Source organism: Ptychodera flava, chromosome 17 (genome assembly GCF_041260155.1).
Source record: "Ptychodera flava strain L36383 chromosome 17, AS_Pfla_20210202, whole genome shotgun sequence".
NCBI classification, from domain to species: domain Eukaryota; kingdom Metazoa; phylum Hemichordata; class Enteropneusta; family Ptychoderidae; genus Ptychodera; species Ptychodera flava.
In genome coordinates, this window is record NC_091944.1 from 28,942,257 (window position 1) to 28,968,179 (window position 25,923).

At 39.1% G+C, this 25,923-nt stretch overlaps 1 protein-coding gene across 1 annotated transcript in view; it reads right to left on the bottom strand.

Moving 5' to 3' along the window:
* The window catches only part of LOC139115995 (RNA-binding protein 24-like), a 45,936-nt gene extending 20,234 nt beyond the window's left edge, over window positions 1–25,702 (bottom strand). The window contains exons 1-3 of the mRNA XM_070678479.1: window positions 25,353–25,702; window positions 24,799–24,922; window positions 24,112–24,172 (exon numbers count right to left, since the gene is read on the bottom strand). Of these exons, the coding sequence (XP_070534580.1) occupies window positions 24,112–24,172; window positions 24,799–24,922; window positions 25,353–25,532 (365 nt within the window). The 5' untranslated portion in view covers window positions 25,533–25,702. The remainder of the gene's footprint in view (window positions 1–24,111; window positions 24,173–24,798; window positions 24,923–25,352) is intronic.
* Window positions 25,703–25,923: the final 221 nt, after the last annotated feature.

Consider the following 25,923-nt stretch of genomic DNA (forward strand, 5'->3'; position numbering starts at 1 on the left):
ATTAAGCGAGAGCATAGGAAAAACCAGACCAGACTGCTTGTCAATTGAATAAATTATCAACAAGAATATGCGTATGCATACCCTACTTAACTATTGACAACTCTTGAAATCTGCTGAAACATGCCTTCGAGCTAAACATTCACTCTCTCTTGTTCAGCATTTCATGAATTTATCGACTGCTGACTTAAGAAACTGGTAAAAAGGCATTCAGATGCTATTTGCTATATTTGTGCCATTCACACAATGTGGTCGTAATTTTACTCTCGGTCGTAAATTAAGGCAAGTTTTTCAACAGAGTCTGTGTATTGCTAGCAGAAGCTGGAAAATAGCAAATAAAATTTCTGAAATACATGTCGCTTTTGTGAAAAGTGACATTCACAAATTGAATGGGCTTGTGTAAATATAGATTGTGATATGAATGCTGTGGGGGGATGTACTTTCTCTGCCATGGAATTTCTAGCCTCCTGACAGACATGTATGCTTGCCTGTTGAACTTCATGAGTTGAAACCATTTCTTCTGGTGCATGAATTATAATTTTATGGGGGCACTGAGCAATGCGGCCAGTTGTAAAAAACTATTTTGAGCTGTAACGCCAGGTGCAGGTCACTTGGCGGTGACGGTTGCTGATTCACAACCATAATTGTCAAGGTCTGTGTCGGTCAGTTGTTCATTGAGGATGTTATGTACTCCTGCTGTCACTGGAGAGGGTGCCAAGGGCAGACCGGTTGGGTTGGGTTGCTTAGGGTCAAGCCTGCTGATCACAACAAAGCCATCTAGATAACAATCATGGACTGGCACTGAGATAAAACCCCCAATTACCCTTTGATATTGTTTTCTGATAAATCAGAAAAGCAAGCCGGGGCTATTTTGTCAGGCCGATGCTATCAGTATAACCTAGGCTATGCGTAGGACCGGATCATCTGTCCTCTCCATGCCGGATCATCTGTCCTCTCGACGTGCCTCAGTATGTGAATTGAATAAAGATGAGACCCCGACATCAAATCCCAAGAGAATGATGACGTAAAAAAAGTGACAAATCATGGCAGAAAAAATACCATATGTATTGAAGTACCAGTAGCAGTGAATAAAGCCTGCTCGTCTCACAGAAACCAAGTCATCCAGGGAGGTAGAATGAGGCTATGTACACTGTGAATGACACACTTTCTGTGGTCATTGTACTGAGATAGTCTGAGAGGGTGGTTAGTTCACAGCTTTATATAACTAATCAAATTTTATGACCATCAAATTGTTGACACAGCCTTCCTTGTCTTTCATTTCCACAAGCCTTCAAGTCAGAGGCATAGCAGGGATGTGTCGACATCCAATGCATTGATTTAAAAAATCTCAGCTGAGACTGGACTTAATGTGAAAATAATAATTTTTCAAACTTAACCAATTTGAGTTTCACCCTTGTCACTGGGATCTGACGTAAAAGAAACGTTCAGTCCAATAAAAAGTGTCAGAGCATCATGCATGGATCTCTTTCAAGTACCCAGATGACAACCAATCAAGTTTTGTGTTCTGTGACATGCAATTCAGAGACAACAGGGAGTGGACAACTGAATGTAAAAGTTCTATGAGCTACCATGTCCCATTGTTTGCTTGTCGCAAATACACGTGTGCAGTTTTGTTCGGCGGCATGGAAATGAAAGTGTTTACCATGTTGAAGATGTTGTGCAACAACAACAATAGCATGAAACACACTTTACAATCTGCAGGATGGCCCTGAACTAATCCTGGGCTGGAAAAAAAAAAGTTTATCAGAGCGAGATTCTCCTTAGAGCTTGCACAGCAGTGTGAAGGAATTTTAATAGCAGTTTTTTTTTAAAACATGCTGCAAGGCTAGATAGAGATGTATTGCAGGGATGGGAGGCATGGTTGTTGAGCATTGAAGTTTCATGTTTAATTAAGTGGTGCACTGAAGTTTGGAAGAGTTGTCCAAAGTTTATGGCCTGGTGTTATTTAATGACATCAGTTCACATTTGCGGTAAATATTAGAAAAGTGGCTCTTTCAAAGGCTACCATTGCTGGTTTTATGGATCTCAAAAACTAATACTTCATCCCTAATTACTGGGTAAAGTAGCATTTTATACGACCACTGGCATAGTTACATCAGCACAGACACTTCAAAAAGGAAAGGATTATTTTCAAGGTGTCTGTAGCAATTCAAGACAGTGGGTAATTTACTGTGTGAATGCATGGCTGTAAAAGTACAAAGCGATTATAAATGGTTTAGGAGTAAGACTTAGAGCTAGGCTATCTGACAAATGCAGGAAGCATTTCTAAACTGTGTACAGACAGGCCTGCAAAGATCTATCAGTGACCCTTGTACCTTGCTACAACCATTCACATGCAAAGAGATATGTTTTAATTGCTCATTAAAGCAAGTGTGCTCAGTGCAGAACACGGCAGGGATTGGGGAAAACTAGGACGAAAAGTGTCCCTACATGCGTTGGACACACAAACATGGTACAGTGGTCTTTTTCAATACTACTAGTGACGTAGGCTGCATACCTGACCCTACTCTAAAAGAAAGGTATGGCTGGTTTGAAAGCTGATAAAACATCACACCTCGCGGGCTTGTATAGACATGCCCCTAGAACATTAACACCTTCTACCCCCTATTTCCAGTTCATCAGTCCAAATAATCCCACCTATAACACAGAAAGACTGAACTAAAAGTGACTGATTAAAGGTTGTGGTCACAATTGCAAGTCACAAGACAAACAGCTTGTAACTTCTCTTAAAGAGCATCCCCAAATAAGCAATGTATTTTGACACACTATTGAAAACTCATTTTACACATGAGTGTGTGATGACACTCATGATCACAAGCCATCTCCGTAATTACGGCTATTTGTTCCGGCATCCATCCCTTGGGAAATGCTCTAATGTAATTTCAATAACAGCATAAATTAAACAATTTAGAAAAAGAAACTCCTCTGCTGATCATGTTTTTTCAAACGGATAATATGATACATACTTGTAAATGTGAATATCTATCCATCTATCTATATATATTATATATATATATATATATATATATATATATATATATATATATATATATATATATATATATATATATATATATATATATATATATATATATATATATATATATATATATATATATATATATATATATATATATGTATACATATATACATACACACATGAATATACAAGTACAATATATGACATGAAGCTACTCGCATTTTTAGAGCATATTACCTGTGGGTGCTTCATGCAAAATTAAAGAATATAAACACAATTTTGATGGAGAAGAGGCTATCATAGAGGATGGTGCATTGTGGGCGTAATGAAATTATTGAGAGATATGAACACATTCAACAGAAATGCAATTACCTTAGTTGTACTTATTTATGAAGTACGTTTGAGCAAAGGGAGTTGATTTCTAACGGTGAGAATAAACTCAAATAGAAAAATTGTCTTTATAAGCCCCTGAGCATGCAAGATAATTCATAGCATTTATACTTTTTTTATTTATATGCTATGATTGATAATAAGATTTTAGAAGATCTGAAATTACTTGTTGAAAACCTTGAGGAATAATTACTCTATGAAAATTGTTATTGGCATAAGCTTTTACAATTCAAATTATTGATGAGAAAAATTTCTTGTCGTATTGCTTCATCAAATGCTTCTCTGCGATCACATGTAGGAAACTGTGATCCTAATCAGTCTTGCCATCCGAGTTGATGGTCAGCAAAGAGGTGGATCACGAGAATCTAAAAATTAACCGGGGGTGTTGAAACAAGAGGTGCGTCCATGAGGCTTTCTGTTAATGTGTGTCAATATTGTTTGGGCCATTACGGCAATGACCCCTGACACAAAAGTCAACTCCTCTGTACATAGACAATGTAAACCCACAGATAAATCAATTTTGACCAGGTCCGGATGTCTGTACGCCTATCGATCTTTCCGGTGATATTTCAATTAATTAACTAACACCACTGTTACAAAGGTAAAACGGACTACTTTAAGGCACAACAAGGAAATGAAATTTAAAAAAGTAAAATGAACAACTTATACTTTAGTTTCAACACTATCACCTGGGGTAAAAGTTAGCAACACAGAATTTTCTACATCCAGAAACAGGCAATGTTGAATTGTGATAGAAAATTTTGCTAATTTTAGACAGTCTAAAACAACAACCTAATGGACACTTCACAGCTGTACTGAGAAAAGGTGGTACTGAGTAAAGGCAGTTAAAGCTGGGAAGAGGGTTAATATTTAATCTAAAATTCCAGCAATTGAGGACTTGTTCACTTGAGCTTAATAAATCATAGGTGCCAGTCTCATTCACCAGAGCTCTATGACCCTTGACCTCACTAATAAGGTGATGAAGTTCTGAAACATCCAAAATGTCTAGATTTTTGAACTTTTTATCTAATTTCAATTTATTTTATGACTTTTGAACATTTATCTTTCCAGAGATTGTGATGTGCTTGATCATTATACAGTATCATTACAAAATAATAAATTCCCAAGCTATGGGAAATACTGTGAAAAAAAGATCTGAATTACTCGATGTATAAACTACCATGCCAGTGAGATATAGGAAAACTTCTTTACCTTCTCAATGTTTTTGTATCAAGCATTTTCATCATTAACTTTTCTGATCATCCCTATCATTCGGACACTCATTCTGCACAATACAAATTTACTTAGTTTTCATAAAGAAAACATATTAAAATTCATGAAATATGAAATATGTTGTACCTATTTACTGTGAGTTGTCACATTGCAGACACAATGCAGAATAATGAAATTGAAACAGTTATCATTAATGAGAATTTGTCTTCTTGTAATATGATGTGATGGTATTTGCATTGCTATTACACATTAATATCAGACCTCCACTAGAGCATGGACAACTTCCCTGACCCACGGCATTGTCAGATTCCTTGTAAAAAATGCCGCCGCCTCCAATGTTCCTTCCCTTTACAATTATTTTTGCAGAATATTTCATGCAAATGTCTGTGCATCATCCAACCTTTTCTCTGCTTTGATGTTTTTGTACATTACCGATGGAAGTTGTACTGCTGTGAGCATTACCCTTCCTACATGTATACCATGCATCCGTACAAGTAGCTTTATATATTTGAAACTGAACTATTTATGAAAATCTTGAAAGCAGGATGCTTTACAGCGATAACACCATTTTTTCACTATTCTTTGCTCGGAACAAAATCAGACGGAAACACTTCCATTTTTAACGTGAGACCTAAATAAAAAAGAAAATCAATGGAAGCTATACAGAGGTATTCTGACATGAAGGTAATGTTTGGGGTCAAAGGTTACCGCTTTCTTTATCGCTATTCCATACTGATACTCTTCCACGCTGACCTTCATGATATGTCCCTTACACAAATAGTACGATAGTATATCGCAATCAGTATATGCTATTTTTGAAAGGTAAGCTAATAATTGAAGGAAGATATCCATTTTTTATTTAAGGGCATCCACTGTCCTCTTTACAGATAATTTTTCACACTGATGAAAAAGCTAGCCCCTTTATAGTCAAGCTTCATCTATAAATAAAATTTACGGTATATTTTCCTCTCCTATCTCAGCATGTATGTGAGAATCATCTTCCCTTTCAGGAGACTGAAATAAAACAGCTGTAGCAAAAAATTGAAACTTGTTTTCATAGGGTGGATTGCACTTGATGGATGTGTGTGTGACACCCTCTGACTAAAAGGCCGTGGAGTCAACGACTGCATGTCACATGTGCCAGTCGCTCGCTCCAATTCCTCAGCTAATTATTGGCGAGCTGACGGACTGGTGCACACATTTTTTTGCCAACATCCGAAGAGCACCCCCGGAGGACAAGTAAAACACTGAGCCTGTAACACTATGCCCGCCTGGATTGGCATTTGCCTTACTAAGTATAGGCCAGAGCAGCGATCAGCTCAAAATTCGGTCACATTTGTTCTTTAGAAGCAATTATTTATGAGTGCATCTCCTCTAATATTTAGAAATGCATTCATTTTATGATTACTGATTACAATTTTCCTGTCACACTTCGTGAATATGAAAGGAGCCTTTCTCTATTGCAATGCAACTGTCTGTTTTCATCATTACTTGGCTTGAACTCATGATGATTTGCATAATTACATATTCATAACATATGCAGAATAATCTATTCCTAAAGACACAGAGACAACACTGAAGAGGCAGAGATGTATGAAGTACCACTATGGAACAACTCATCAGTATTTCTAGTCATATTTTCCACATCAAAACAGCAGGGCTTTATTAATATAGTGATTGGGAAAAGTGAGCGTTTATTATTTATAGTATTTTTCATAGAACAAGTTCAATGAAAACATCCAATTTCACTACCCTCAAGTATTATCATACATATATAATACTGCGACTGCTGCACAGAGACTTCAATTGGACTATCATGTTGTCATCATGCTGGCAATTGTTGCTGTCATATTCTCATAATGGCATATTGCATATGAGAGCTTCAGTATAGACACACCTACCAGGAAAGTTCACCCAAACATCAATCCTCTGGAGACAAAGGATGAAATTACAAATACCAATCTACAGAACTGATTAAATTCTGTGCAATCATTGAATGATACAAAAAGACATTTAGAGGAATTTTGATCCCTTAACACTTTAACATTTACACAATTCTTACATCCCAAGTAAAATATTCATCACTAACGCAGTATCATTACAGAGAAATCTATAATTTTCTTTCCTATCCATTGTAAAATTTTTCCAATCTATCCATTGATCCTTCAATTTTACAGGTTTTCAAGCGCCACATACATGTATGCTGTGTACACACACTGAGCTGTGCAAACTACCGGAATGGCTTGAATAAACAACAAACGCAAGCAAGGGCTGGTCATGGTAAATAAGGAAAGCAAAAGCAATCCTCAAGTCCCCCAACCATGCAGTTTATATTGATATTATGTAAGAATGGTTTCTTATGAAAATCAGACAATTCAAAGGTGGAATTGGAAGAATTCACCAGGTTTTTGTCTGCGTCTTCCTCTGTTGGAAAAAATGAACACACCCTGGGGTAACCCCTTTACTGTTAAACACAATGTTACATTGTCGTTCAGTGTATTGATATTACTCAAGAGTAAATCAATATGAACGCTATTTATGCATGAAATCGCCAAAAAAACATCAGTACATTATCGAAATCAGACTTCAAGCCATCCCAATATGATTTGTACAATACACTTTGAAATTATAACAACTTTTTCAAATGAGAGGGCATTTTTTTACAGACGGTAGCATTTTTCACACTTTCCATGAAACAATGTCTCACCATCTTTTGACAAATCAGCAAACAGAAAATGACCAGACACTCACAATTATTGTCTTAACAGTTTATCTCACTTAAACTTGTTTCATTTCAAGGGCATCCTTTACTATTCTTTACATTCTTTCCAAAAAGAACAGGTGCAAGGATCAAATAAAGAGCAACTGCTTCATAAAACGTCCATACCATGAAATTTTGTCCTTTATGCTTTGCAAGTGAAAATCCTCACTTTGGCTGTTTTTAACCCTTTCACCACTATGGTTTTTCCCAAATCCATTGTTTTCTATGGTCAAGTTGGACCTGTACACAGGGAACTGGGGGTGAAAGGGTTAAGCTCCCCATTTACCTACAGCTGGTTCATACCGCATCAGGTTTAGGCATGCTTAGAGCAAATTTAAGCTATCAAAGCCTACTGGACTGATTTGACATGCAAAATAATCCAGCTAAATATTTATACAGAGGGGAGAGAAAGGCACCTACGGACAGTTACAGAAGTTCATACATTCCTTCTCTCACCTGATTTTCAAATTGTTTTCAGGTTGAAACATTACAAATAAAGTGATTCAGGTTGGGGCATGATATTTTCATCAAACATCGACTGCAAATCACAGTTGTACTTCAGACTTAATACTTGCACAAAGTGCATGTTTAAAGCAAAGGGAGTATCTTGGGAATCTTACCTAACTAGCTCTTTCTAAGCAAGTATCTGACCAAATTTCTTTGAGAATATCAGCTGTCGTCAATTAAGAAATTGAAATGACGGTGTAATAATCGATTGCATGATTTTGAAGGTCTGGGAAATATGTTAAGTCAAGTGTTACTTCATACATATACACAAACCACTCATCCCTACTTATGGTGTAGCCAACTACATAAAAGTGTTCGACTCAAACTAAAACATTTATCCCAATAGAAGAGAAAGAATTCAGACCATAATGGGTTTAATCTTCAGAACACATCAGAGCAATGCATACGCCATGCTCCAGTGGAATTTTTAACAAATTCGTAATCACCCACAACAGAATGGGTGGAGCCCATTTTTTCACAGGGCAAACAAGAATGCCGAAACTACCTCTACTATCTTAATAGCTGCTTGAGCAAATTTAAAAGAGGTTTCCCTATCCCAGGGAGAATTCCTGGCACCATGATATCACTAATAATGATATATGTAAGCCAGTACAACTTCCTATCCCAGTACTGGACATGAGAGAGATTTTAAAACATCCAGGAACTAATCATTTCCGAGCCACCAAACTTAGATCTTCAATTGGACAGACATGTCTAGGTATAGAAAAGTAATGAAAGGTAACGATGTCATAGGGCAAAGTTTTCAAACATTGAACTTCAAGTGGAATCCTTTGAATACGGGTTTCTTTTCACACCAAATTAACTTCCCACAAAAGTTTCCATGTCGCAAACATCCTACGTCAGTCTCAGCATTATGTCCACTCCTGCATTTAGCCGAGCACTGGGGCCTGACAATCTTTTTTTCAAGCAACACGTTAAACCGACAAGAACTGTCATTGATGCTACCGAGACCTGCTTCTTGTCATCGTCTGTGGCCATGACAGAACTGCACAACTGTCAGTTATAAACGCACTGGTGGCGGGACTTACAGGATTAGGGGATTATATCCGATCACATCAATTAGATTCAGTAATGTATGTGTGACATGTCTTACAGCCTTTCAGTAGCACCACACACACGCCTGTAAATTCTTTTGCGCCAGACTTGAAAACTAGGTTGCTCCCCTCCCCACACCCATGTATTACAGATCAAGTTTGTAACAGGAACCAACCATGGCTCTTCAAAACAGGTAATATAAATACTTTTAACAAACCATACGGAGTACGATGCAACAAAAGTAAAGCTCAGGGGTTGGTCATCAGAAAATTATTGCATGGCCACATGTTAACTTCGGCATGAGACATGAAACCACCCTTGACATGTTGGCCCGACAAGATTACACTTTATCATGAAGGGTGATGAGCCTATGAATGTTACATTTTAATTCTGATTCTCATTAGCAAACTGTCCTGTGTGCACACTGATTCACATGTAATCTTTCCAGTTATCTGCTACAGACCTGTTTCAACTTTACCCCAGAGTGATGATGGCCTGAAAATCATTCCTGGCGGATTTTTTTTAACCGAATTAGTTTGTAGTATTATCAAATCAACCATCTACAAATGAGACAGACAAGTCAACTATGGGATCCGAAATACCGAGCCCAATGTACAATCATATCTACACGCCGAACGTGACACAAGAAAGCCAAGAAAATTCATTTTTCCCCCTTTGTGACAAAAGAATGATGACTAAAACTGGTTTTACATCAAAATGACGACACCCTTGACTAGAGACACAAAGAAACATGCTGTGGTTTTGTACTGAAGAAACATTACATTAATTGAGACACAGGTTTGCCCAACCTCTAACCTAATGACATGTTATAACCTTTCTGCACCAGAAAGCATGCCCTTGGGATGGAGTACTCCGCTCCTGCTCATACAAATCCTGAAACAACATTAACAAATGATAAAAAACTTCTGAATCTTTCAATCCTTAGTTCAATGGTGCTTTTTGGACTTTGATCTATATACACAGAGGCAGAATCTTTACACCTGTTATTTTGACAGTATAAAACCACATATCTATGAAGGAAAGGAACAACTGTGGACGACACGATAGCATCATTTATCTTGGCACCTTTAATTCCTGTAATCTTCCAAAGCACAACAAAATCCAAAACAACTGTTCTCATGATGTCATTTAGAGAATTCTCAGATCCTGGTATGGACACTGTAATTACAGAGACTTGAGCTTGCCTCTGTTGATGCAACAAAGCAGCACAAGGGTGTTAATTTCCCACTGAACACCAACATTACTGTCAATTGGGGGTAACCAATTGCTGAAAGTCTTTCCCTCATTTACATGTGAACCGGTTGCCAGCTTTGTCTAGTGGAATCAACTGAACCCTTGGCAATATGCGCTCATTAACTCCAATTAGCAAACCATTGACATCACTGGGTGCTATTAGTTTAACCATCACTGCCATGTAGATATCTGGTCAAGTACAGTCTCTTGTAAAACTTCCTGCAGGTACAAACATATTGATACCTTTTTTCTCATTGTCCTTTTAAGTCCCTGCCAGAAGCGTAGCCTATGTACTGCTAGTGTTATTTGAGAAAACAGTCAACTAAGTTAGGTTTCTTTGGTCAAACTGTCCGTTCAGCCAGTAAAATGTTATTTTATATCAGATATATCTGCGAGCAAGAAGTCTGATATGGAGCAATGCCTGATACGGTTTTATTAGGAAGACATGATGCTGATGGTATATACACTTATAAAATAATTAAAAATAATTATAGAAGGGCTCAATGTCTGGGATTAAGGGTTAAATTATTTGTTCACTATTTTACCCATCTGTTAGCAGTTGACTGATCCAACTTGACAGCTGAAAATGATGGGGTTGAACCAAAGAATAGCGGTCAGAGGGCTTAGCACACCTACAGCTTGGTGAAAATGTTGAACAAATCTGATTGGGGCAGAAACAGAGCACAGTGCCTTGCAGATGGACTGTCAACAGATGTGTTGTAGAAGCAAGCTGCGGACAGGTATACTAAACCATGTGGTGGTCGAAGTAAGCCAGTAGCACCATGGAAGCTGGTGAGAGGCAAGGAGGTCAAAGGCCAGAATGGCAAGTGGACCACAGGCAACAATTGAGTGGGGAACATAATGCAACAAAATAATTTATAATCTACTCAACCTGGAGAGGTTTAAAGTTAAACATGACTGGAGGCTAGATGGACCTTAAATGCAAAGCAGCAGACACGCCGAGATGATAATCACCTTGACATGAGGAGTCTATTTTGGAAGCCAAGTACATTCGGGCAGATCGTCCATGTAGCCGACACGAACACGAAGTGTCTGTTACCGGCTACCAAAAACTATGAAAAATAGTAAAGAATGAGCTACAAAATCACTATCAGTTTTAAGTTGAAGGTAGAATAAGTCTGTGCCTTTGTATAAAATACTATAAAAATAGTAGAAAGTGAGCAACCAGCTGAAAGTTAGTCGAGGGGACCTTAACCGCATATCATTTGCATCTCATTGTCGGCTACATGGACTGTGTGCCCAAGTACAGCCAGTGTGTGTTTGTTGACTGGGCAGGGGGCCACACAGAGTCCAATCTTTGAACAGCCATGGTATTTTGGCTGTACATAGAGAGGTGCAAGGGCATACACTGTATTCCTCACCACTGAATGCCTCAAATCAAATTAATTCCCCGCATGCTATCACAAGTTACACATTGAAATCTCCTAAATAGCTACTGAAAAAAAGGTGCCTGTATTCAAGATCACCAAACTTTTCACCCGTATCAGCTTAATCGTCAATTACAATCAGTTTGTGCCCTTCACACGGACTCATTACTTGATTGCACAAAAACTTGACCGAGCTGGAATAATGTAATGATCCAACACGACCATGTGCCTTTATTTACGTCTCTGTCGTTAATACCTTGAACTAAATTAAGCGAGATGAATAGATGGCAAAGATGATGATTCAAGTATTACCTTCACAAAGCCTGTAGATTAAAGACGTGAATATGTTAAAGCTTGATTCTCATTCATTGAAATTCTCACTGCCTGTGCATTGTTGTCGTCTTAAAGTGTATGTCCCGCATAAATTCAAAGTTAATTTTGCTTAAAATGAGCCATGCTATATGATTTTGCCACCCCTACTTTATCAAATAAATGCATCACCCCAATGAAACGACGTGGTTAAATATTATTAAAATGCAATATGTTGTGCGACTTTGAAGTTAGCTGCCATTCGGGTCGTTTCGGAATTCGCGGGCATTGCCACCGGAAATGACGTAACTAATAGAATGTACGAGTGAGTGTGTTCACCTCGGCCATAGCGAATGCTTACCAGCTTACCGCTGTGGCTTCAACATGGTGAGAAGTTACGCCTTTGGTGGCTGAAGTAACTGCAGCCATTGTCAGTTTATTGCATTTTAGGATGATGTATTAGCCGCATTTGACAAAATTACAAGAAAGGGTCGGAAAAGAGGCATTCAGACAAGCGTTTTCTGCGGTGCACATTTTCGAGTGCCGTGACTTAGAATAAACACGGTTCGGAAGCCAGATGTACGGTAAGATAGACTTTAATTCCTGGAGTTACTACATCGATTATGTAATCGCAATGCCGTACCAGTACGACCATTGTCACCAGAAAGCTTTGCGTGTATCATCATCACTGTGGACAAGTGCGAGAACAGCAGCAAGACTGCGACAGGTTGCCCAAAACATGTCAAGGATGCGGGGGCCGCGGAGAAGTATGGCCGTGTTTACATCCCCAAGACTGATCGCCGATTCAGATGCTTTACGAAAGTGACTGTAAATAAATAAATGAATACAAGTACTAGATCTCATGCATGTGTGACTCTATAATTAGTAACGTTGGAGATATCTAATTTTATATTCCTAAAAAGTTTACGTAGTGATTGACTGACTCTTTGCGAGACTGAACGATAGGTTGTGTATAATACAACACGGCGCTGCCAGTAACAGTGACACAACGTGTAGCCATAGACCCTCGAGAGTCTATGGTGTAGCAAAGAAGTTTATACTGTTGACGAAGCAGTCGCGTTGTCGTCATCTGTTCCCTTCTGCTCGACTAAGTCTCCCCTAAAATATTTTAGCTTCTTTGAGAATTTCGCAGTCATGAAACCATGAACACTGTGCTTTATATCGCTGACACTTAATCAAGAAAAAAAACTGCGGAAGCTGATCACTCCGTCCATAGACCCTAAAAACGGATGCTCCGTCACAGAAATGGCCGGCTGAGCCGCCCGGCCTCGGGTGCCAGTGTGCCCGATATTTACATCATGTCAATTTTAATGTATCTCTTCCGAGAATTTGGCTAGACATGTCTTTACGGTCACATATTTTTAAAAGTGCCAATGTTCATGTGAGGTTTATAACGCCAAACTGAAGATTTTGCGGCGAGAATACTACCTTTGGTGTTTATGCTAACATGACCCTCAGCCTGTTCCACTTCCAGCTGTTGATAGGAAAGATGTGTGTATGAACGGTAGACAATTTTCAACTTGTCTCTACTACATTTATCTACAAGCGTCATGGTGTAATTCAAATTTTTATATACAGATTTTGAACGAGGCAATTTGTGTTGAGAAGTAATAATAAGGTGGGATGGCAACTCCAGACTTATATTTATATTTTGTTAGCTTGCAGTTGTTGTGTACGTAGTGCACTGGTGTGTTTGACTGTGGTCACGGTGGGCTTGTCACTGACGCGACGGTCAACAAGAGTTCCGCTCTTGTTCTCGTTTAAGTTAAGGTTCTGACTGTTAAAATTTGCAGGCCTGTAAATTCTGAACAGCTTTGTCATATCTTCTGTGACGATGATATTCTCAGTTGCACTGCTTTCACTCATGAAATTATCACTATCTCCATAGTCAATGCACGAAGTCACCATCACCCATTCTATTAGTGACGTCACAGCTACTTACGCCAAAACGGGGCGAGCTCGGCAAGCTCCGGAAAATGTCGCCATGATGGAAATCGAAAAGTGCAACTTTTCCCGTGTTTTCGTCGAAATAACATAATACAACCGTCTAAAAACCGCTCAAATAAGCTTCAGTTTGTGTGTAAATGTTTGTTTTATTAATACCAATTTCATTGACAACCAGAACTAGAGTATACGCCCAAAGTCAAACGAAAAAGTCTCAAAATGTGGCAGGACTCACCCTTTAACTTTGTTACTGTCCCCATCCTTCCTACTTTAAACACGTCAATCTACCTGACCAAAACAATTAAATCCAAATCAGTTCCTTTGTACTTGGATACAGCATCCAGCTGTACGGTATTATGATTTTTATTAATCTTGTGCAAGATCTGACCGAAAAAAAAAGTCATGTAAAAATTGAGATTAGTGGCTTGTGTAATCCCTGTTATTAAAACTACAGCAATTTTGAAATCTAACACTGACGTTATTGTTCGGGCTGGGTAAACCGCTGTGAAATATTTTTTTTCTTTGTCACTTGGATGATCAGTTGCTATTTTAATCAAGAACGGACTGTTGGGCTGCATGTACACAGCAGAAACCATAGGGCAGAACCACTTGCCTCTGTGGGATCTGTTTTCAAACATATCTGCACAGTAGCAAGCGCTATCTATTTCATACAGGAAGGCTGACCCCTATTGGGTTTCTGTCTTATTACAAATATTTCTAGGAGTACTAATGAGTTTATATTTCAACATGGCATCAAGCTCCTGCCCTCGTTTCACCTATTTCACAATTAATCTAAGCACACTGTGTAACGCAAGTTCTCTCAGCGGTACTATAAAAAAATAATATATTTTGTCTTTCGTTGCTATTCATGTTTATGCTCTGAGAAATTTTGCAAAACCTCATTCAAAATAGTCAGTACAGGTAAAAAGTAAAATTTATCAGTTGCAGGACTGCAATGGATTTGGAACGACAGTGTGCCATAGTCGAGCTACAGGGTCAAGTTGTAGGGGACAAAAGTGGGGGGACGCTCTTCTGTTGCAGTCATTAAGTTAAAATACATAATTTAGCTAAGTTTACTGCTTGACTATTGCTTAGCAATAAAAGTGTCACACACACTGCATGTTGTTATGGCTTTAGCATAACAAAGAAACTATTTTTCATTTTCAAAGTAAATTCAAAAGGGCATTTTTGAAAAATCATGACGGGCAACACGTACCACTGAATATTTACGTTCATAATTGAAACTTCTGTATATCTAACTGGCCACAGTGGTCTTATAACTTTTAACTATTGTTGGAATTATTGAATCAAAACAGGATACTTTCTGCTGTAAACTTGAGGAGGCGGTAATGTGCATTAATTTGCAGAGATTTATTGGTATATGGTGGCTTTATTATGTTACAAGAGCCTTGTTTTTGAGTGTATTCTCAGCTCTGATGTTTGACTTGGGTGGGGTTGCATGGGTCACATGTTCTATGGTCTGTCAGGCTGATCGAAAGACCAAATTTTTCAATCAAAAAATCATTACAGACTGATGGTACTTGGTAAAAATAACAGGCAAATATTTCTTCAATATGCAAAAACAAACATTTATCCAAAAGTATCAGGACACTCAGAGAAAGCATGTGCAAGTTTCACAGAAACTGTACTTCCTTGCCACCAATATCACGATAAAACCACAAAAATCAATTGACAAGGTGACGCTATGTGCTGCAACAGCAAATTACAAAATTTTTCCCTTTTGTCGACAGCAATCAATGTGGTACATGTAACACGTACCGTCTATATTTAGTAACAAAGCACACAATCACAACTGGTTTAATTTGTGAAGCCCACCATGAACAGCTAGCGCTACATTCTGATAGTTGTTATAACCCTGTTTATTTGCATGGGACAAAAAATTCTTCAACCTACTATGATTGTGTAACTTGGTTTGCCTTTGAAGGCACGAAACCCTACCAGCAAATATCTAAACAAATCATTGCATGTAATCACCGCTATTCACGTCACAGTCTATTTATACCTCTACACCTGTCACTTTGACGGGCAAAATTCAAAATTAATGAACATGATGGCACTGAAGTAATTGAGTTATAGTTCCTAGGTTAACCATACAAACATTCTGGCCATACATAAACTGGCCAGCTTGCCCGAGAAGAACCGAGAGGGGATTGACCACCTAGTGGTGCTGGTTTCAGCAGTCCTCATTGAACAGCTGAAAACACAGGAGTTGTAGGACTGAAATCTGGTTGAGCAGTGAGGTTTTGTTGCATGGGGATTCAGTTCATTTGCTAATGATGAGATAATAGGGAATAGTCTCTTCCTTGCTCACACTGGAGTAATTAACTGCATGGTCACCATTTCCACTTCATTACTCTGACAGCTGTTCATGAATTGCATGTGTCAACTAGCTGTATTGGATGTACCTATTGATACCGGCTGCTTCAGGTCTTTCAGGGTAGAAACAGCCTGGTTTCTGGCGAGGTCTCAACAACAATCGCCACTGACAAGGGCTAGAAACAGCCAAGTTTCTGGCAAGGTCTCAAAGAATTAATTGCCATTGAGGAGATCTGGGATAACAATTCTCACATATGAACAAGCACAGGCCTTTCCTTTTTTAGAACCTGCAGCATGTTTAGGACTGATAACAAGTTTATCTAAAATGAAACTGTCAGAAAAATTACAGCCTTTAATGTGCACGACCACTGATTTTGGTGATATTCATGAATACTTGATTGCAATTATTCGTTGGTCATCCTTGACTGTAATGAACATGCGAATTTCGATCAACAGATAAATCAAAGAAATTACACAGGATTTCCAAGCTGAACTCATTCATCCCCCTGCCTATGCATTAATAGCTTGAGTTTCATTATCAAACAGGGTAGGGCTACATGCACTAAAAAGGAAATGGGGACAAATTGAAATTATTATTGGTCTGTCTCACAGGTAATGGCTAGAGGAAATAGAGCGTGTAATACACAGGATTTGAGATTCTCTGCGTAAATAAGTTTCACTGTCGGACTTTGTGAACACATCTGTGTCAAATTGCACACAGCTTTCAACATTTGGTGCGGTCACGGGACTCGCTGCGGGAGTGCTCGGTTGCTACCGGTCTGTTCTTGAAAATGACAGAATAGTCAATAACCATCTGATAAAACACAAGCACATGTTCAGCATTCAAAGTGACACGCTGATGGAAGCAACATTTCGATCCAAGTTGCTGGCTGCTGTGCTTCACTGAGATAAGAGGAAGAGTAGAGGCAAACAATAATAAACAGTGCGTAAATCACCCAGTGGGCAGAATTGTTAATGTAGAAACTTTAGGGTCAAAATATCAAAGTGGTTATCACCATAGCTGTATATCAATGCATAATTGTACAGAGTCAGTCGTTATAACCACCTTACAAATGTTTAAAAATTAGGAAGTTTGTTTTAGTTTCATTTTCTGAAGCAAAAATAACTTTCCTGTTTATTTCTCATTTACAAAATGAAGATCCCCTTTCTCATTCATATTTGATAGTTATCCTGATGCTGGGTTGAAATCTGCCCTACACCCGCAAGTGTTAAGTGCAATATTGTCAAAGAGTGCTATAAACCTCACCACAACCAAACTCTCATGGCCCTATGATGGTTATCTGCACTGGGAAATGGTAAGGCGGATATGAACTTCAGAAGGACTGTAGTATCACATAAACATGACACACATGATAACACACAAGGAAATAACTTTTCAATTTGACCACACTTCCCAGTATTTTTTCGTGATAGTAGAAGCAGTACATGTGTACGTGAAGATTTGGCCTGACATTTAAGTTCTCCACTTCACTGAGCTTCAATTTATTTTCTGTTCCTGTCTGCTGCTTGTTTCCAAGGTTAGTCAATTAAAAGTCTATATGCTGTCATCATGTACCTAATTATTGACACAATTTCAGTGTATTTGATAATTGTTGGAGTCGTGATAAAATGGAATACATTTCAAATTTCTCCATATATGTAACAAGGTGAACAAAAAACAGCTTTATTTTCAGATATATGCTTAAACTACCAAATGCTGAAGAAATTTTGGTCTGTCCTAATACGACTGATGAAAGATCTACCATGTACTTTCCTGGTATTCATCATATATTGGATCATATAATTTGTAAATGGTAAATGTCACCTAACATGCACTGCATGAAAATTTAAACATGGGTAAATACAAATGTATTCTTCTCACTTCAGTATATCTGTTCACAACAGTTCATTCAGTTTTGAGTTGAAAATGCAATTCTGACATTTTCTAGTCACAATATCTACCAAAGAGAGCTAGTTTCATTGTCAGGGGTAAGACCCTAGCGATGTAAAACAGTCAAGAACTAGAACAATGGATAAATAACACAGTGGTGATGATTATAATTTGTTAAATGTTTTCGGCAAAATATGCTGCCTTGGAAACCACAATTTCTGTGGTAATAAAATCTACTTGCAAAGTAACGGAGTCATCAAATACTTTCTGCAGAACAATATCATCAATGTTTGTGTGCCGTCTTTGGGAGGGTTTATGCTAAAAATCATAATATTTACTGCTTAATTTTGAATATCAAAACACAAGATTGTCACAGCCCTAGTAGATTACTTAGATTAGCAAATTAGATATAATTGCAATATGTATAAATAAAAAGAAATTCGACAACCGTACTATTTCTAATTATGAGATGAGAAAAACAAATTCAGTGTTTTCCTTGATACAGTATCAATAATTCATTTTTTGAAGGCCCATAATGCTATACATCATGTTATTAAATTACAATTAAAATTAATAAAATACCCAGATATCAGTTTTTTTTAAGTGCCTTTCTCATCAGTATGTGGATGGATACATTTATCAAATCATAATAACAATATGATGAATGTGCTTAAACAAAAGCGTGATCCGAACACTGGAAAACTGTTTGAACAAGCCCCAACAATACCTACACATGTACAAGTACAATCCTTGGAAATCTACCATACAATAACACAGGATGCTTTTTTCTTTTTACTTTAAAAAAACAAAAATTTCTACTGGGATGTGTTAAACTAAAACATTGAAGTCCAATGAGTACATCCAGGAACAATATTGTAAATTCAAACAATCTACTGTCCATGGTAAAACCAAGCAACTTTTTTCCTTACTTGATATCACATTTAGCAGTCTATTCTACTCATACATTTTTTTCTGTCTCCTTTTCTCCAGCCATTTGGAAAAAACAATCCAATGCAGAGAGAATCATTAGTCACTCAGTACCAGAAGGATAAAAGGAACATTACAGATGAATCGTTTCTCCCACGCAACACCATTGCTACATTTATTTTGCCCCTGTTTGCAAAGTTACACTACGGCACACAAATTAAGCAAGCTAGGGGGTACACAACCTATTGATTTGTACAAGCTGAGGACATTGTTGAGTGCAGTGTACAGAGCATTGTGGGAAGCATGAGACTGTTTCATGCTATTGTTCGACAGCGAATGAAATCAAAGTTTTTTTGAAACGGCACTTTTGGGGAAATAAAAACCTTTGCATAACATGCCTATAATGGGGTCTCTGTACCCTATGGGAAGATCAGCTGATTCCAGCAAGGTGAAGGAACTGTCTTTCTCTGTCATGATGACATCACACATAGTCATCAGAACAATCATACAACGCTATTGTGAGGTGAGACACATGAAGCCTGCCGAACATAAGTGTACATCAATCTCTGCTTGAGCATTCACATACAAGCACAGCTCTGTGGAAATAATGTGTACGTTCCAAACCAATTTTGTTGAGGACAGATCCAGCAGCACAAGATATTCTACTTTCAATACTTCATAAAGATTTGTACCTCGGCAGCTCAAACACGCATATTTTCTCTTGATAGTAAAAGATGGCCATGCTCTTTACACACTGCACTGAATCTGGGATATTTTTGTTTGAATTGAATGATCACGTCACTGGAAAATCTTGATCAAAGCCATGTACAGAATGGACCAACCTCACAGACAGGCTCAGGTCCACACACAAGGATGTTGGAAAGTCAGCAGTAATTGTGAGAGAGCCAATATTACTTTTACTATACATCAAGCAACATCTTAATCTGCTAAAATTAGAATCATATTGGTATATTCTCTGTGAAAGTATTCATCTGCGGGAGCCTTTGTAGTTGTGCAGTGTGGTGGTAAGCACATAGAGACATCAAAGTAGTGCTTGATGTAGTAGGACTAAAGAAACTGCAATATTGTATCCAGTTTTTGAACAAGGGGTTAGGATTATGGGAGGCATAGGAAATATGCCGACCCAATCTAGAAACTACCTCCACAGCTACAGCTTTAGATCACAATCACTCTCAACCGTGTACAGATGCAGGTTGGGGTCTGGGACCCATGTACCTTACTAAAGTTAATTAGCTGGCATTGTTGGATGAAAATGCTACTGCCTGTCCATTACCTTTGCTCCCTTACCTTTTGAGCGCAGTGCGTCTCACACAAACTATGAATAATGAGTGTATCAGGGGTGTCCAGCATGAATTGAAGGTTCAAATTTCCTTACGTCACCACAGATCCCTACATGTCAAAATTTACCCAAAGGGCACACAAATGTTGGGTAAGCTGCTGGGACTGCAAGCAACCGACACAGAAACAAGTATGTGCTCTAATAATATTGACTCACTGTTATCACTTCAACTCTAGTGTAAGAGAAACCTTATTAGCTTTTACCCAAGAAAAACAACTCATGCCGAAACCATAGCGCTTTTTTAATCAGCGAGCTAAAACTAGACATATTCAACCTCGTCAATCAAAGAAACCATGCCCTACTTAAATCAAAGTTCACGATAATTGAGAATAAAACATTGAATCATGCTGGAATCACAGCCCGTTGGTGGACTACTTTTGAACCTGACATTGGTGATGCTACTCAATGACAAATCACACCAAAGGTGCTTTGACAGAATTTACAGTTAATTTGTTTATTCTCAAGTCACCGGGAAACCGGCTGCTGATGTTGCACCACGGTCCCGATAAGGGAAGGAAGGGCCTTGTTGTAACGATGTGCGATCGGAATCAGGGCCTGAGCAAGTCCGGACAGCGCAATTCGCGCAAAATGTGCCAGACATTTAGGTGTGACCGGGTGTTTGCATTTCAATCTTTGCAATCCGGTGCCATTTCGAGGAACTTCGTCCAGTCCAGTCATAAAACGCAAAGATCATTGAGATGTGCCGACTAACACCTGCGGAATTTGTTGTTATTTCGTCTACAAATCGTACTCAGCTAGGTATTAAATCATGTTTTCTAAATTGGGCACGGGTAGGTACGACCAAGACAATTGGATTTACATAAATTTCACGGTACTGACATACAACATACCGACGTCTGTGTACTAGCACCGCGTACTCAGTACTCTGTAACAACGGTTACAGGAACATATGACAAGCGTTCGTTCCTTTAGCCGACACAACTAAAACAAACTGGGTCGCAGCTCAAACTCCATTGAAATTCCCTATACTACACCATACAATAAATACTTAATATCTTTACAACTTGTTTGAAAGTTAGAACTCCTTACATCGCCACGGCAAGTCCTCTGTCAATGATTGGTCGCTCTTTCTCCTGGTGGCTGGAGACCCTGCACTTGACCGCTGTTTCAGCTGTTTTGACATAAGAAATATGCAGAACCTACCAGTTCGGTTTTAAAATTGCAAGGAGGAAACATAATCCATAATTTTGAATCACTCTGCGAATCTCACGCTATGGCTACAAAGTCAAAACGACGACATCCCTTTCTCAACTTAACACATTTCAAGCTCCCAACTTTGACCTACAACTTCGTATCGCACACATCATATCGAAAGATATATTCTGTTCGGACTAACTCAACCAAATGTAGTCCAATTGAATGATTAGTAAGTTTGCTAGACCAATCAGCTATACTAATCATCCAAAAATAATCAGATATATGAGTATTAATTTGAAAATATCTGACAAAATGCATCTCTGAACAATTTAACTTACCAACGGCGAGGTCGACCTAACTACTTCCTGGGTAATTTGCATAATTTATGCATACCTGTGGAAAACTTTCACTTCCACAGCCGCTCACTTTGGACAGCGCCTCAGAGGACACAGAGATGGATTTTCCTGAAAACTGGAACCACCTAACATCTAAACTACCTGAGGCACAGTCGAAAACGAAAAACACACTTTCTGACCTGCCATGGTGACAAATATTTCCGTGGAATAACTGCACGAAACTGTGAATTCAAGAATATTAAAAAATTGACTATAGGTGGTCCTGTAGTGCAGTGGGACCTATTAGGCCTAAGCCTAAAACGTTAACTTGAAGCAACAGCTTCAATTGTCTTGACGTCGAAGTAGGAGCTCGTAAGCTGAGTTTCCTGGAGCAAAGTGTGAAGAAAATTGAGCACATTATGGGCTGACACTCTTCAATGTCCTTCCTCTACAGTCGTCTTTCTGTTTTGCTGGTAATAATCGTTACGTCTGTCGAGAAAAGCTCGCTGAGTAATAAAACGCGAATAAAAGTTTACAACCCCTGTCACATCACCATAACACTCGTTCTCCCAAGAAACTCTTTATGCCCTTTCTCAGTTCAAGCCGATGGCCCTTCAAGACAATATGTCTTCGTCACACTCGCTAATCAGTCTAAAATCTAAAAGTTGTGTCTCTAAATTTGGACAATAAAAGCGTGGCTCTCTATGTCATTTCTTACGGTGGGTCAAACACCGTGCTGAAATACGGGGGATTATCGACCACTTTCGGTTGTATAATTTGTTCCCGTGTCTCTCATGAAAATTCGGAAATGGAAAACCTAGCCATCTTGGCAAAATCTTCGCGGCTACAGACCAGTTCACATATTTAAAAGGAACGACTAAGTTAAGGGCTCGCGGCGCCAAACAAAATGATTTCAGAACAGGTAAAACATTTCGATTATTTTTTATTGACCGACCAGGCTGTCAGGTAATAATCTAAAGAAATACGACCGAATTGTCATGTTAATTCTCTGTAAACCCCGACCTAATGACATAATACCTCACTGACATTAACAACTAAGGCAGATGTTTTATCTTCCAGCCTTCTTTAATTATTCATATGTGTAATTTCTGCAGCGGGAACCAGTGAATAGTTTTGTATACACGAAGGCCTGGTGGAACAATTGCTTTGCCAGGAAGCCTATATATGTTTCTTTCTGGGAGCATTAGTGTATGGATTAGTACGGCGGGGGTTGAAAGTCTAGCTTATATAGTTACAATTTCAGTTGGCCACGGACGCGTTTCTGTTTCCAACATCGTCGTTGATCGGAAAAGGCAACATCAAAATGCCGCCCATTCACAGGTTAAACCTCGTTAGAACAGTTGCATCTAATATTAGTCTAAACTCTCTGATATTAGCCGAACATCACGTTTCTCGTGTTAGGTTTATGAAAAGCCCCCCAAATCCGCGTCGCCAAACGCACACAAAACGCAACTGTTCTGTATATTTGGCGCGGCACAAAGTCAAACTTGTTCTGTAAAGTCGTTGTCTAACCGACCGAAACTTTCTTAAGACACGCACACAAAGCAATTACAGAAAAAAAGCAAAGCTCATGAACGCCTTTACACCCGAAGGAAAAAAATTAAAGATCAAGAATAAGAAGAACACTTCAAAGGCAGCTGTGAATAAATATATGCAAGGAAATAGGTGAGATAAGCTGTGTAAAAAAACACCAAGCCAAAAATTTACATATGCGAATAGATATCAACCTTTTTTTCACTTCGGTTGCCGTGGTAACCTAAAGATGCAGATTTATTAACTGAAGGTGTCGCCCTTTCTCTCTTAGCGTGACGTCACACTCCTCTTCAGCTTCGGGGTGAGAGAGAAAGAAGCCATGTCATCGTCGTTTGTTGAACATGACAAAGCAAACGAACAAACGGCAAGGAAGTTGTTTTTTAAAAGTTCGCTGGCCGTCCACCGTGCACATGCACGCACAAACAAACTTCAATATTATTTTTTTTAATTCATTAAAAGTGTTTCTTTTTTTGTAACTTTAATTTCGGACAATCACGATAGAAGACGCTTTTACAACGAAGATGAGGGGATGTAATCAGCGGTATGGGGTGTCCAGTGTTAGGATGCGTCCCTCTCGATCAACTCACGATCACACCCACTCGTGCATGCAACTCAAGGGACTACTGTTACATTCTTTTAAACGTTAAAAGGAAAAAAAATGTAACGAGGCACTACATAAACATCTTACCCGTACTGTCCTTGGATAAAAGCCGGGTGAATTTGTCCTGGCCGAGTGGCAAAAGCAAATCCTGAAAAAAACAACGCACAGATATTGTGTACGGGTATCTCAGTTTACTTTACACACAAACGTCAAAGCTGTATACGGTGTCTGGCGCAGATTGCGCTCATTATTGTTATCTCAGCTATGTTACACACGAAACCATGCAAATTTTCTCCTCGAAATTTTTCCCTTGCAAAATTAAGGATCAAAGATACCAGATATCTATGTCTCCCCCTTGTTGCGTATTTTGGATATCGGGGTTTCGGAGTGCTACCGGTCACTTGGGTAGCTCTTCCGTTGTTGTCAAATTTTACCCTTTGCACGCCATCTACACTGTCTCTTGTTACACACCGTGTCTGTACTTGCGCTCAATAGAACTTGCGTATGGCGACCGAGTTTGCGTGAACACGCACTTCACTGGCGCTGTTCACAGAGGGCAACCCAACCCGGTCTGATGTGGGAGTAATTTGTTGTGTAGCACTCGTGGGGCATATTTAATACGTTTTTGCCCGCGGTCACGTTTGGACCGAATGTCACTCAGTACAGAGTTGGAGGCTGTCGGGCCCTTATCGACGCCGATAACAGCAGTACAGAAATAGAAAAAGTATACCGCTCGTTTAAAGATTACAGATAACCACGGAGCGTTTCTCTTACCATGCGGAATACCCCTTGGTTTTGCGCCGATAAATGCTAAATTTACGTTCGCCTTTCTTCCGTCGATGATAGGGTTTGGGTCTTTGCACGCTCTCTCGGCTGCGGCTCTGTCTGCCATAGTCACCTGCAAAACAAGGAAATCGAATGGTGGGACCTTCCTCGCCATATCGCACGAGCACGAGAAATTATTATGTAAACATGGCGAATTTACACTCATTCGATAATTACCCTAACCGCGCGTCATGTCCATTACGGTGATCGATCGCCAGATCAGTCTTATTCTGCAGATCGCCATCATGAGCATACGGTATATGCGGTATTACAGGCAGCGAACAACAGTCCTAACCGATTTCTTTCCACAAGGGTCTGTGAGTTGCTCAACTTCAAACGAGCATCATGTGCGAGTATACGTATGCCGGTTGAAGAAACACAGGGCAGCTCGCCGGACAATTGTTTTTATTTTCGAATTCTAAAGGCTCTGCCCGTTCACCCAGCTGATCGGGCGCAGCGCGCTGAACAAACTGAAAGACACCAAGGTAAAAATTTACACTTACGAAGCCATATCCACGACTCTTGCCGGTCTGCCGGTCAGTAATGACCACCGCTTCTTCAATTTCTCCGAATGTCTCGAAGTACTCCCGTAACGACTTATCGGTCGTGTGGTAGGGTAGGCCGCCAACGAATAGCTTCGTGAAAGTGGTGTCTTTTTGCTGTGTTGGCTGTATCGTCGACATTTTCACCGCGGTAATTAGAGTAAATTATTCCTTCTTTTGTCACTATCTCAAAAACATAAGGCACATTATCCGCTCTCCGGCGTGGACGGTCGGTCGGCTCTTGAGTACGGTGTTTCCTAAACGTGCGTGTGTGTATGCTACAGATCGACTGACTGAACTAAATAAAATACAGCGGCTCGTACCGGCAAGTCGATGGTCACTCACACGCGAAGCACCGCCCCTCATGAATTATTTATACTATGCATATTATCGACCTGGACGGTATCGGCATGCAGGGCTCACGAAAAGCTAAAGAATAATAACTCTATAATTATGAACCAAATCTAGGCATTTTTGCGTAAGTTCAGTGAAAACTATATCATCAACGTTTACTCGTTTTAAATTTTGGAAA